Raw genomic sequence first — 15,022 nt, 5'->3', positions numbered from 1 at the left:
GGTGAGACAATGGGGATTAGCCACTAACACCCCCCCCCCCCCCCCAATAATCATCTCCACCTAACACTACAAGAAATCTGATCTTTACCTACCAATATTTTACCTACCAATATATATTGGTAGGGAAAGTAATGTTTTGCCTACCAATATTTATTGGTAGATAATATTAGTAGGTAAATGTTAGTCCATTATATTATATTTTGGAACATAGATTTACCTACCAATAATATCAGTAGGTAATGATATTTACCTACGTATATTATGGAGGGAAATTTTTTAACCATTCCCGCTCAATTTTCCCCCCATTTTTTATTTTCATTATATTATTTTATTATTATAAATGCTTATTTGGAAGCTTATGTGGAGTAAATAATATGATGTGTACACATTGTATAACATGTGGCATGCCACGTGTGTACATAGTTGGAAAAAATATAAATAAAATATATTTATAATAAATTTGTATTTAAAATTAAAATAAAAACTAAAAATTCTACCTACCCACGTTTTTTTCTTTCCCCCTAAACCCTATCTCTCTATCTTTCTCACTTCTCAGACGCAACACTCACTCTCTCAACTCCCTCTCCCTCACGCTCGGCGAACAACACGAACGGCTTCAGAGTTTGTTGAAACCTCTCTCCCTGTGACCCCGCCACCTGACGCGCCGGAGATCGCTGCAGGAGGAGCTCGAAAGTTGCACCGCAGTTGTGGGTTTCGAAGCTTTTTCGGACCTCCACCGTCGTCCAAACTAGATTCCAAGGGAATGGTTGTGCTCCGGACACCGAGAGGATGAAAAGCCACCAAAGAATCTGGGTAATTATGAAAGCTCTTAAATCTGAAGACGTCAAATCGCAAGGTTTGCTTTCTATCTCGTTTCATTTTCAGAGCTTTTAGTTATTCAAGCATTATTTTGGATGAGGTGATTTGGCATAATGCAATTACAGTGTAGTGGTTTTGAGTTAAATAAGTGAAATGTTGCTATGCTTGCTTTTTCATGGGCTCCTTCTCTAACCTCTGTTTGCATCATTGCTTGTATTTATAGTACTTTTTTTTTTCTTACAGATGATTTCATTTAGTTTCAAATCTCAGATGATAAAATTTGTCTACCACCTGCTAAATTTATAAATACTTTTGTAACTATGCGGACCTTGTCTTTCAATCGTAGGCTCATTATATTAAATCTAGACGATGTAATACCGCCAGAGCTGTTCTTTCTTTAGAGTCCTCATACAAATGGGCTTTAAGTGGTACTCCTCTTCAGAACCGTGTTGGAGAACTTTACTCTTTGGTAAGTTTACTCTATGTTTACAAATGTTGGTTAAGCTTAGTGGCCTTCCTTTTTTCTCACTTATATTAGTTATTATGAACAGCTACGCTTTCTACAAATTGTTCCATATTCCTATTACTTCTGTAAGGACTGTGATTGCAGAGCTCTTGATCATAGGTATGATTTAAGAGGATATAGTCATTTACTTTGTGCATGCCTTTAAAGATGAACAAAATTTCAATAACTTGGTATCATATTTCACGATTTATATATGTGTGTGTTTTCTCTACTCCAATTCTTTTCTACAGTTCCTCATCACAATGTCCAAATTGCCCTCATAAATCTGTTAGACATTTTTGTTGGTGGAATAAAGTGAGTATCCAATTTATATTCTTCTATTATCTCATAGTTGTTTTTGTGGCAAGGTATTCTTATGTGCTAATGTGAGATCTTACTCTTGCAAGTTTATTGCTACACCTATACAAACATATGCGAATTAAGACCCTGGGAAAAGGGCGATGATGTTGCTAAAACACAAAATTTTAAAGAAGGTAGTGCTGAGAAGAACTAAAAGAGGGAGGGCTGCTGATCTTGGTCTTCCTCCACGAATTGTAAGTTCTAGATTTATGGCTTCTGTTGCCTGTTGCACTTGATGATGTGTTAAATTTTCTTAATGTTCTAATGCTTATCTTGATTCTACCACAGGTATCATTGAGGAGGGACGTACTGGATATCAGGGAGCAGGATTATTACGAGTCATTGTATAATGAGAGTCAGGCACAGTTTAACACGTATATGATCTATCCCTTCTTTGTTTTCTTTTAATGCGCTAAATATAAGTGTTTTCTTTAATTCTCTGTAATAGAATTTGCTAGGGATTGGAACTTGCAACTTGTTCTGTAAAATTCATTTCTTGTGGTTGCTTCTCAGTAATACTAAAATATAGTGCACGAATCTTTTTATGGTTATTTAATATGTTTTATTGCTTCCAGATATGTTGAAGCAGGAACAATTATGCATAACTATGGTCACATTTTTGACCTTCTCACACGTTTGTGTCAGGTGAGCAGTTAAAATAATGATTCTATCAGTAAAAGATCTGGTTGCCTTGTTTCAAACTTCACATTTTTAAGTATGATTTTGTATCGTATGTGCAAAGCAAAAAGAACTCTTATATCATCCTTGTCTGCATTCTGCATTCTGCTTTTTATCATTCATATTGTTGGTTCTAATTACTCTCTTTGTTTATTGCAGGCAGTTGACCATCCTTACCTTGTGGTATATTCTGCAACTTCAGCAATGAGAAACACAAACAAGGTGGAAATCGATAATGAAGAGCGCATATGTGGCATTTGTCATGAGCCAGCAGAAAATCATGTGGTCAGTTCCTTGTTTTCTATTTACAAAAAATCCTCCCTTTTGTTTACTGTTTCAATTTTCAAATATTCAACTCTAGATATGAGACTAAACATTTTCCAATAACTGTGTCCGATCAAGTACGATGCTAAGTGATGCATAGCTATGGCTTTTAAAGTTGAAATTAACAGTAGTTAAGTTACATTTTAGGATATATAGATAGCATAGCCTCTCACAGAGACATTTTCTATCTGGATAAAGGATAATTTAGATTAATTCAAAGATAATTTCTATGGGTATCCCCATGGATTGAGATAAAGATTGGGGTACATATGGATCTCGATTCACTTTTATGGTTAATTTTAGCTGAACTCTCTGTTTTTTGGTTTGAATGTTAAAGTGCTTTGGCAACCAAGGAATGGTTGTAACAGATTATTTTCTGAAAATAAATTAAATGTTTATTTGTTGATTTCTTTCATAAGTCCTGGAGTAGTGTATATTTTTCTTTTAAATGCTTGCTTTTTAGTTTTACTGAGTTTTGCTTGGATTTTCCTCTCTTTTCAGGTTACCTCTTGTGAACATGCTTTTTGCAAAGCTTGTTTGATTGATTATGCTGCTTCCTTGGGACAAGTCTCATGCCCTTCTTGCTCGACACTGCTTACTGTTGATTTGACAGCAATTGCAAATAATGGGAATCAGACCAGTAAAACTACAATAAAGGGCTTCAGGGCATCAAGTATTCTAAACAGAGTTCAACTTGACAATTTTCAAACAAGCACAAAAATTGAGGCTTTGGTATGTATAATTTTAATAAATCATGTATTGTCTTTGAATTCTTTAGTTCATGTGACCATGTTCTATGTATACCTAATAGGCATGCTGCTACGTGATTTGACAAGTATTCATGTATATAGTCTCAATAAAAATACTTGCCATAGTTTTTGTCATCCTGTTAATTTAGTTATGATGCTGCCCAAAATATTTGTATGGGAAGGGAGGGGATCAAATTCCCATTGTATAAAAAAGAAGAAAAAGAAAAAAAAAAGTAAAAGATTAAAATATTTGGTTTCTTTTTTTAAAAAAAAAACTTGTCATATTTGATACTGACAATGAAATTAGATGTATATATTTATTTAAATGAATATAGAGAGGAACACAAATAGTTTCCAATTATCGACTTTAGCTGTTTGGCTGGTGTTAATTGCATTTCATTACTTGTAATCGCTTTAGGATTTTAATTGTTTTCAGATAACGTGGTTTTATCATCATTTATTTTTGGAATATGTTTAGGGACAAAGTTGGTGACATGATTACAGTGACAAAATTGTTAGCGTACACCATCTTGTGTAAAAAAATTAGTGAGAAATCTTTTTGCTGATAACAGGCATTATGTGTACTAGTCTGTTTTTTATTCATTTGATGTTGCTGAGAACTATGACTAGAAGGCCTTTATCTTCTGTTATCTCTTGTATGCATGTTGTTCTTGTAATATTTACCTGTTACTAAGTTAAGTATGTTGATCCAGAGGGAAGAAATCATATTCATGATTGAGAAGGATGGTTCTGCAAAAGGAATAGTTTTCAGCCAGTTCACATTAAATTAGGGATATTTATTTTGCTGAATTAATTATAAAGTCCTTCTCACTGGCGCCAATTCGAACCCCACCTCCGGCCATTGTCGGTGTCCACCTCCCAAAGTCATCATCGACATTCACAATAAGTTCAGTCAGAGAAAAGGAGGCTCTCATGCAATAATCCCAAAGTGAAGAATAGGAAGAATGTCAAGAAAAATGACATTATTGGGTTTTCAATGACCAAAAAAAAATGTATAGATATTTTTTTTTATGAAATGTGCTTCTTAATAAGCAATGAATATTGTATGATACATGTTTGCTTATTTTTTTATTAAAGTTAAATAATTTATTTGATTAATAATGTTAAATATTTTTCAAATTAATTACTTTCATTTATTATTTATATTAAATAAAATTTATATATAATTAAAATTACCTACATAGAAATATTATATTTACTCACAAATAAATAAGTGTAGGTAAAAATAAGTATCCTACAACATGTCACGTGGACCAATCATTTAGTGCCACATAACCGATAAAAAGGGGATAAGTAACACAATCATTTGAATTTCTCGTAGCACGTGGACAAATTATTGCCTGACACGTGGAGCAACCACAAGATTCCAAGTGGCGGTTTTGATGTATGCCACGTAGGATGCCACGTCATCAGACACATAAACTATGGACACCATGTCAGCAGACATGTAGGATGCCACATCATCAAACACGTCATCTGCTGACTCATCAATTGATTTATAACTTAGTGGGGTCCACTGATTCTTTTACCTACCAGTATTAATAAGTGTAGGTAAAGACTCTTTCCCCAGTAACCTTTACCTACCAATCTCTACCAATTCAATATTGGTAGGTAAACCTTATTACCCACCATTAGACTAGTTTTACCTACACTTACAATTGGTAGGTAAAGACCCCATTTTCTTGTAGTGTAAGGACTTGAAATGACCAAAGTAGGGGAGGCCAAAACCATATTCTTACTTGCAAAAGGAAACAACCCCATCGTCTGTCACTGTGTAAACTCAACAAACTTAAAGCATACGACCTTGCCAATTAAAAAAATAGCTAACAAAGCTGTCGAAAATAAATCGACAGTTACACCCAACAAAATAGTGAGAACTAGGCAAGGACAGAATGGGCGAAGTGGCTATGCTGACTCTCAAAATCAGCGAGGGCCCAAAAACTGCCTTGAACTAGTTAGCGACGCTGAGTAAGTGATGCCAAGACAAATTCGTAAAGTCGAATAGTAATGAGGCCAACTATTTGTTGAAGCACGCTTCAAAGTTCGCTAAGCCACCTATCCGAGTGCAAAAGTTGGCGAAGACATGCGTCAAAGTGATGAAGATACCTCGAAGCCAATTTGAGTAATGAAGCTCCCCTAATGCTATCAAAAATATATCATCCAAAGCCAATGAAGCTGAATGAGCTATCATGACTAAAATAGGTGAGGCTCCCAAATTTATGGGATGGGCGAGAGTATCCTAATTCCTAAGCGAAGATAACTAAGAGGCGTTGAATTGAAACAAATGCATCAAGGCTACCCGTAAAACAAAGTTAAGTATTAGGTGATTCACTACCTCGCAGATGACGCCTCAATTATCGAGCTGGATAAGTGGTAAACTCGGCGAGGTGGTTTCCAATGAGAATCAACGAAGCCGACCTTACTAAATTGCTAGATGACCAGTGAAGCATTAGAAGTAAAGTTTGGTGAAGCCCCCACCAATGACACACGAAGTGGTCCTAATTACTAAAACACCGAGGGTTAAGCAAGAGTCAAAGACGGTGACGTCCTCCGAACGGGGTGGTGAATCCGCCTAAAACTAGTGAGATGGTCCTAACGGCTTGAAAGGGAAGGTCAATTAAGGGCACTAAGTGAGGCTAACCTATCCTAAATCTACGATGGCACCTAGCGTCCAACAAAACTAGCGACATCGTCTCGCTCACCCTCAAACTGGCAAAGCCTACTCATTCGAAAAGTTACTTATTATGCAAGGTCATGAAAGTAAGGTGGACCAAACTGCATCCCCAACACAAGCAGTGATTCTACCCCCGCCTAAGATGGTGAGGTCACCCAAATATCCACACGACCGAAAATTCCACCTTGACAATGATACATGAGAGACAAATATCTTCAAAAACAAAAATCGATCTACCTAACTAATAAACCCCCGAAGCTAAATATCAAAGATCCAACAAGAGATGTCAATTTTAGAAATCGATTCTAGAGTACACCCACTGCATGAAGCTTGAGGCTAAATTTACATTGAATTTTGTAATTAGTAATAATGGATGATATAAATGAGGAAGTTCGAGAAACTTGCCAAATTGAAGAACGACCTAAGAAATTCAGACAAAAGCAACCCACACTATCGTTTTTGAAATTAGAGGTCGCCAGCGCCGTCCTTAGCGTACTGCACACAAAGAAAGTTGTGATTAAGTCTAACATGAGCGGAAGTGATTGAGTGTTCGGGATCTCGTCGGTGTGTGGTTTCCGAAGTGTCGCGTACAACAGGAAGTGAACCCAAGAGTTACAACCACTTAACTTATAATAAAGGTCCACCACCCATCAAGTGGAGCCTAGAATGCCCTAACAAGCCTAATGGGGCCAATGGGTTAAAAATTGAAGGGCTCCCAATAATTAAAATCTCAAAAATATTAAGTGCCTATTGATAGGTGTGGCCAATGTAAGAAAACTGCGGGGTCATCTGCCACATGACATGTGAGGTATTTTCATACACAACATAGAAACAAGTTAACTTATGCTCACATGAAGCTTGACTTGGGGGCAAATGTTATATTATCTTTTAGCATGATGACATGGTAGATGACGTGGGAAGGGATGTGTCAAAAATGTATAATTCTGATCAAACTTAGTAGAGTACCTCACCACTTTGATTCAAAAAGGTCCCCTTCATGCCTGAAGATGTGGTCATCGCCTACATTGATACTGAGAGGCCCTCACCCAATTCTGTGCCCAGAAAGTCATTTGATTGATACAAAGACCTGAGACATCCCCACAACTTTCGGGAATTTGCAGGATCAGGAAACAACTTTCCACCACAAACTTCTCTTGTATTTTCCACTATAAATATTGCGATGTAAATGATGGAACAGTTTGAGACTTTTCATAATACCTAGAGCAACTACTCAATCATTTCAAATCCTCAACTACGTAAAGAATAGAATTCCTACTAAGTGTAATTGTTCTTGTTAGTTCAAAAAATACAGTCTCAAAAATATTGACCACAATGGAAGTAGGTCTCATCAATAGCCGAACCACTATGAATCTTTGTCTCTTTCATTTATTACCGCATTTATTTTCCTAAGTCTTTGTTTCTCTTGTTTATTGCAATATTCCCATTGGGATTTACTCACAGAAACTCCCTAGATATTATTATATCAGTTGATGAAAAATCCAGTCAACAGAAAGGATCCTATCTCGAATCTCAAAAGTTCTTAAGTAGCCTTTTTGTGCTTGTTACGAAAAACATATCATTTATAATATCTTGTGATTGGCGTTGTGAGCTAGACAAAGAATACAAGAAATTTCCAATTTTTTTTCATAAGATGCAAAATAAAAAAATAAAATGCAAGATAATAATTTATTGCAAGCGAAATCTTAACGGGGACAAGGATTAAAATGGTTAATGGAGAGTTCTCATCCCCATGTGCATCTCTAGATTGAAATTATGGTTTATTATAAAATGAAAGAGGTTATTGAAAAATGTAATAAAACAACTTAATTAGTAACTCATCCCCATTAAAAAAGTTGGGATTATTTTATCTTGTACAATTCTCATCTTCACGTATGTTATAATGGTTTAAAGAAATTATATTTTTCATAATTTATTGTTGGAGATAAAAAAAAAAATAATTCAAAAAATTATTTAGTTAAAAAAAAATATATACTATTGTAGAATTTTAGACTAGAGAAAAATATACTATTGTAAAAAGGGTTATAAATGCTGAAGAGAAATTTCAAAAGTTGCCTCTTTTTGTATTAGTTGTTTTTTGCCCAAATTGTTAGTTGTGAAAGGGTCTCTACTAATGAGTGGTTTGTGTCCGTAAAAGTGGAAGAATATGCATATAGTGGTTGCTGAGTGAAAATAATAAAGGACAAAAGGTTTGGTTTGAAATGGGGTCATAGATGAACACTGTCAGACAACATGCCAAAACTTCTTTAATCGGTTGGTCATCATTAATTATGTTCTGTTCGCCTTCATACCCGCCAATTCTTCAACCCTCACGCTAAGCTAATAAAGCAACTAGAAGTAGCCATGTATACAAAAGTCTGCACTACATACTACTGTCTACTACCTAATATCAATTACATATATTAAATAAAACCAAACAAAGCTGACATCTCTATTTCATTTTTGTTAAGTTCACTTAATGAATCTGAATTTATTATTATATCTACTCTTGTAAAGATTAATTAACTTAGACAAATTGTGTTCTTGTATAATTAATGTAGGCCTATCTAAATTTGTGGTCATAAATTATCAACCCTGAGATATTAGAGATTTAAGATAATATATATTATTATTTTTTATTTTAATATTAATGGTGATGCTTTTCTAAATTTTAAGATTTTTTTAGTTTGAATTGAAGTTTCAGATAATAACAGGGTAGGGAGCTAATTTTTTAACATATATTTATTTATTCAAAATTTCTAATGCTAATATAAATAAATATATCTTTATTTATAAAAAATTTATATCTAACTCAATTTTGCTGGTTTAACAGATTGTGTTATTTCTCCGTTAAAGTTAACAGTTAAAACTAACACCATTACAACAATTGATTAACTATTTTAAAAAATTAATTTGCATAACATAGCTAAATTAAACTCTATATTTTACTGTTTATATTACTTATTATAAATTTATGTATAGATTTTTATTAGATTTAAAATTTCTTGAGATATATAATTAACACAAAATATTAAATTTATAATTTCATATATTTTGAATATATATTTAATTAAAATTTAACTATCGATCGTGACAACAATAAACTAATTATTTAAAAAAATTAATTTGCTTAAAATATCTAAATCAAATTCTTTATTATTATTATTATTATTATTATTATTATTATTATTATTATTATTATTATTATTATTATTATTACGTATCTATGTATACATTTTTGTTAGATTTTAAATGTTTTGAGATAAATAATTAAAATATAATTAATTCAAAATAATAAATTTATAATTTCCTATATTTTGAATATTTATTTAATTGAAATTTATAGGCACTTTTTATTATAATATAAAGTATTTAACTTAAAATTAAGAAAAGAATATACCATATTAATTATAATATAAAAAGTTTCAAAAGTTATGCAAATAAAATATAAACAAACAGAAGTGAATTGTTGTTGTTGATCCGATTTTCTTCAACTAACAAAAATTAAAGAGAGCTCGTAAAAAGAAATAAAATCAAAACACAAAATAGTTTTTACGTAGTTCGGTCGTTAACGAGACCTAGTCTACGAGTCACTCGTATGAAGAAAAACTTGCTGGAATCACAAGTTTTTTAGGGTTTTACATCTTGGGCAGATGATAGTCTTGCTCCAAGGTAAAAATGGGAGTACAAATTTAGAGTTTTGGATCCCTACAAATTACCCTTCATGTTCTATTTATAGGCGGCATGAGGGTAACAAATAGGCTGCCAGTCTGAATGAAATAAATGTTTAAATTCATTCCCACATTTTGTGGGAATAATCTCTTACATGATTAACATCCCACATGTGTCCCTCAGCAACAGACCTGATTGGGTGACCTTCTTGCCTGAAAAATGAGTGGTCCGCGAAATCCTAATGAAAAGGTAAACATGACCACTTCCCTAATGGAACCCGTGCGAGGCTTGTCCTTTGAGGTCCCCAGACCTCTAAGAATTTTGCTGGGCCCTTAGCGAGCGGTGTCGAACTCTCCAAGAAGTTGACATAAGGGCCTTCTGTTGGAAAAACATTCAGAGCACGCATAGAAATCGGCGTGGTGGGTCCATTGGTATTAAGAAGAACAACAATAAAAAAATCATTAATCATATAAACAGCTTATATGACCAAGAAAATAATCCTGAAACATTAACATACAATATTATTAATCATGCAACAAATATATAAATATACAATATATTTATATATATAATATATAAATACAAAAAAAAAAATCAAGAACATGTACATTTACCTCTTGAAGCCTATCAAGTGTCCTTGAGTCTTTTCGGATATTTTTTCGATCTTCCAATTCAAAGCTTTAAGCACTCAAACCATGATCTTCCGGAGTATTTTCTACACCTCAAGATGTGTGTGGGCTCATAGAGAACATGAGTTTGTCTTTTTAGGAATCACAAGTATTTCTCAACACATGAGAACTTGGATTATGGTATGAGAATGACTAGAATAAAGAAGAAGAAGAAAGAAAGAGTTTTTGTCTAACAAAAATTCTAAGAATTTTTCTGAATTGTATATGATATGTGTAGTGTATTGTATTCTTGTATATATGTTTTCTTCTCTTCATTATATATCATATATATAAATATACTTCTATTACCTTATTATTCCTAATAATAATAGTATTATTATAAAAATATCGTAATGATTATAGGATTTGGTGTAGGCAAATATCTAACTTACAAAATTTGAAAAACTATTTTCAAATTATTAAATTATTAAATAAATAAAATAAAAACTACATTGATATAATATCAGTATATGTGATACACGCATAGCACAGTCTCTGGACTGTGTCATGCGTGACCCACTATTCACTTTTAAGGAATTTTTCATCTTTCTTTTATTTAATTATTTAATTAATATCAATCTCCCACAATATAAGGCATTAATCATTTTAAGGAAAAAGATGACAATCATATTTAAAAATTTAAATTTAAAATTTAAAATTCAAAATTCAAATTGATGATCATCATTATCATCATCTTTTAAAATTCAATAAATCAAAAACTATTTTTGACTTACCAATTTTATTTTCACCCACTCAAATAAAATTATTAATTTCAAAAATTAATTTATTCATTTATATATATGAAATTTGAAATTTACATATTTAAATTAATAATTAATTCCAAATTAATTATCTTAGGAATTGTGCCCTGAAAGCATATGTAGTAGACATTGTTTTAATAAATAAATTGAATTTGTTATGCATATATTTTATGGACTATATTATTCTGTGATAATATTAAGTAAATATCAGAAAAACTCCTAAGTTCATATATGCGATCTCAACCACGTATTGGTACGGGAGGATTGTGTTTGGGATAAATGAACTTGAATAGTTCGCAATAAAATAAAGTTATGGAATCTTTAAATTAATTACTGCAAGTACAGTCCACTAGTATTATGAATACATGTGATCTAGATTTGGATCACTAGTGTAGTAGGACACTATAGTGGAGGTACTTTATATATTAGAGAATATATAGAAATGAACCAGATATGTTTATTAATACTTAGTTAAATATCGTTTGGAAGTATTAATTAAATATGTCAACTGATGATCATATACAAATAGATCTTAATCCTGAAGTTACTATGAACTCCTGTTTATGTTATATGAATTCTTTGATTCACTCGTTAGGGTCTGTCAGAATAATCAAGCTAGAAACTTTTGTTTTGGGAACTCATTAATGTAAATGGCTGGGGACATAGTATACAGATATGGAATCTATACCTTCTCGTAAGAGATTGAATAATGGTTTTCTTAAAGGTTGACTTTTGGGACTGAAAGGATATTGAGCTCAAATTCATAATTTATTTATAAATTAACCTTCACTAGTAAAGTCAATGGTACTTAAGGAAACAAGATATAATTAAAAGGGTAAAATGATAATTTTATTCCCCATTAATTATGAACCATTATTAGAGGGTTAATTTGTATGTAATGATTATATCAATGTTATTGTTATAAAGTACTCAGTAAATGAAATGTCTATAATTACAAGAGTACAGTATCATATTTATAGTGGAGTAATCATGAGATTAATAAATTAAGATTATTTAATTAAAGATTTTAATTAATAATCTCAAATTTATTAGAGCTTGGAATTATAGGTCCATAGGTCCCCACAACGGCTCTATCAACGTACTATTCAAGGCAAGATTTGATATAAATGGTAAAATGGTAAAAATACATATTTAAGAAGAAATTTGTTCTTCGGGCAAAATATGCAATTATGTGATAATAGTTATTAATTAATTAATTTTAAATTAGTTGTAATTATCAAAATGAATTAATAATTAATTTATTATAATTTTTGAAATTATAATAAAATAAATATTTAATTTTTGAAATTAGTATTTAATTAAAATTGGTTTTAATTAATTGATAGAATTCATTAAATATCTTTATTTGAGTGGGAGATAATAACCTGATAAGTTCAAATTAGATTTGAATTGAAAAGATTGATATTTATTCAAATAATTAATTATATGTGATAATTAGTTAAAAAGATAATAGATTCAAATTTGAATTAATTATTAGGTTGTTGGATTTTATCTAATAAAGTAGTTTGAATAAATAATTAAATAATTTGTGAAAAATCTTATATCCCTAATTTATAGGGAGCTACACGACACACAGCGTGAGCTACAGTAAAAATCAGGGATAGATGTTTCACTTTTATTTATTTAATTAATTAATTAATGGAAAATTCAAAAGTTAGTTTTTGATATTTTCATTAATAAGATAATTAATTAATTAAAAGATAAATTGTAAATTGGTTACATATTTATTTTTTAAAATTTAAATATTTTCTATTTAAATTAGACTTATTAGAGAAAAAAAAGATATTGATTTATTCGCTCTAAAAAGATGAACGATAATTTTCTATCTCTCCTTGAAAAATATACAGAACCGATCTCAGACCTTGATCTCATGTGTTGAGTACATCAAAGTTGAATCAAATATATATCATCCTTTATTCTCTAAGTGCCCACACACTTCTTGAGGTATAGAGAATGTTGCGGAAGATCTTGGTCTGAGTACCTGGGAGCAACTTGGATTGGAAGTTCGTTCAATTTTACGAAAAATAGCAAGGACACTTGATAGGCATCAAGAGGTATGTTCTTTATTCTTGCTTATGATTAATGTATGTATATTAATAGATTTGCATATTTAAAGGTAGTTTAAATATGTTACAAAATTTTTGTTGTACACTAGGTCAACCCATCACTATTCCGCTGCGCATTAGGAAACTCGTTCCTAACAAATTATTCAACCTCAATTATCATATAATTACATTCTTGATACGAAAAATAAAATTCTTCTCAAATTCCCAAATTACCGTTATATCCTTGTATCAACTCTTACCTTGATATGGTGTTGATAAAGCCACCATGGGGACCTATGGACCTATAATATGAAGCTCCAATGAATATTACATTATTAATCAAAGCTCTTTGATTAAATATTCATATTTATTAATCTCATGATTACTCCACTATAAATATGAGATTGAACTCTTGATAATTATAGACATATATTTACTGAGTACTTTATTTAAGAATAAAGTGTCCATTGATATAATCATTATATACATCGTTAATCCTCTATTAATGGTTCATAATTAAAAGGGAATAATATTACCGTTTTACCCTACTTGTCTGTCCCGAGGAGTAGGCTATCAACTTAACGGGCATCTTAAGATAGTACTTCCCCAGGCAGTCCATCGGATGGTATATGAGTACCTATGGCCCCAATCCAACCGTTGATTCAAATCTGGTGTTGCATATTTAAACTCGCAGTTATTCTCTCTTCCCCTTTTACTAGAAAATTTTCCTACCATTCCTATTTTCTTGAGTTGCAGACTTGCTTCATCCCCAGGACTTGCTTAACTCTTGCCTATTGTTCGGTATGGATCCAATCAACCATCCTAATAGTTCAGCGAGGATATTTGAAGTTGAAGGGTGTTGATTCATTTGCGTGAGAACTACCTACTAGACTTATCAATTTTTTTTTATCACGTAAGTCCCTCTCCCCTGGGTTAACTCCTTCAAGGTTCTGTATGTTCTGTATATTTTCCATACATTTGAGATTTATACTAGGCTTAGTCCACACACACTATCTGTTTTCAACTTTTGGTGTTAACAAATTCTAGGGCTTTATTCCCCTTTTCTGGGTTTTCCCTTCCTTTTCCCTTGACCTTCTACAAGCAGTATTTTTCGTTTTCGTGTTACTTGGTGTTGACGATGAGAACTCATCAACGAAGTTAGGTCTTAAAAATCGAAGCTCAGTAAGAGAATGAACTTAGAAAGAATTTGAAGAAGAAAAATGCATAACTACAATGGCAAAAAACATTTATATTTTTCTCTGGTTAAATCTTACAAGAATTTTCCAACCCTTTACAAATGGGGTTCGAAGATATTTATAGGGGGCTCTAATGGCCCATACTACATGTGGTCCCAAGGGGACAAGGAAAGACATTGGTGTTGCAGGTGGTAGTGGAGTAGGAGGTAGTGGTGTCAAGAGACTGGCAGTTGCACCTAACCTATGTCAGAGGCGTGAAGAGGGTGCTACCACCTCTTGTACCCTTTTGTATGCCTTGTACAGCCACTACTCGTCTGACGTTCTATAGGAGACATGGTCATACATATGATTTATGCCAGTGTGTCTTGTACCTTGTGATATTCTTTAGCCTTCTCAAGGAATGTTTGGGCTTAGATCTCTTTTACATTCCTATTATGTCTCATGAGGGAATAGGCTTGGCATCTCTCGAGATCCAGGTATATGAGCACCTCGTGAAGTCCAGAAGGGCGTCCGAGTTTGAGGGATGCTCCTT

At 32.4% G+C, this 15,022-nt stretch overlaps 1 protein-coding gene across 1 annotated transcript; it reads left to right on the top strand.

The window, feature by feature from the left end:
• Positions 1 to 534: 534 nt before the first annotated feature.
• LOC133806513 (ATP-dependent helicase rhp16-like) lies at positions 535 to 14,488 on the top strand. Its single transcript, XM_062244604.1, has 10 exons — positions 535 to 813; positions 1,166 to 1,288; positions 1,371 to 1,444; positions 1,576 to 1,639; positions 1,732 to 1,878; positions 1,973 to 2,058; positions 2,260 to 2,329; positions 2,522 to 2,647; positions 3,188 to 3,574; positions 14,342 to 14,488. The coding sequence occupies exons 5-10, from the start codon at positions 1,786 to 1,788 to the stop codon at positions 14,486 to 14,488; spliced, it is 909 nt and encodes a 302-aa protein (XP_062100588.1). The 5' UTR covers positions 535 to 813; positions 1,166 to 1,288; positions 1,371 to 1,444; positions 1,576 to 1,639; positions 1,732 to 1,785.
• Positions 14,489 to 15,022: the final 534 nt, after the last annotated feature.

Source organism: Humulus lupulus, chromosome X (genome assembly GCF_963169125.1).
Source record: "Humulus lupulus chromosome X, drHumLupu1.1, whole genome shotgun sequence".
NCBI classification, from domain to species: Eukaryota; Viridiplantae; Streptophyta; class Magnoliopsida; order Rosales; family Cannabaceae; genus Humulus; species Humulus lupulus.
The sequence above is the reverse complement of the archived record's forward strand: the minus strand, read 5'-3'. Positions and strand labels throughout refer to the sequence as shown.

Excerpts from the sequence above, each read along its gene's own strand:
- LOC133806513 (XM_062244604.1), top strand. The coding sequence starts at position 1,786 with ATGATGTTGCTAAAACACAAAATTTTAAAGAAGGTAGTGCTGAGAAGA. Across the intron at positions 1,879-1,972 it reads TTGGTCTTCCTCCACGAATT|GTATCATTGAGGAGGGACGT; the intron begins GTAAGTTCTAGA and ends ATTCTACCACAG. Across the intron at positions 2,330-2,521 it reads TTCTCACACGTTTGTGTCAG|GCAGTTGACCATCCTTACCT; the intron begins GTGAGCAGTTAA and ends TGTTTATTGCAG.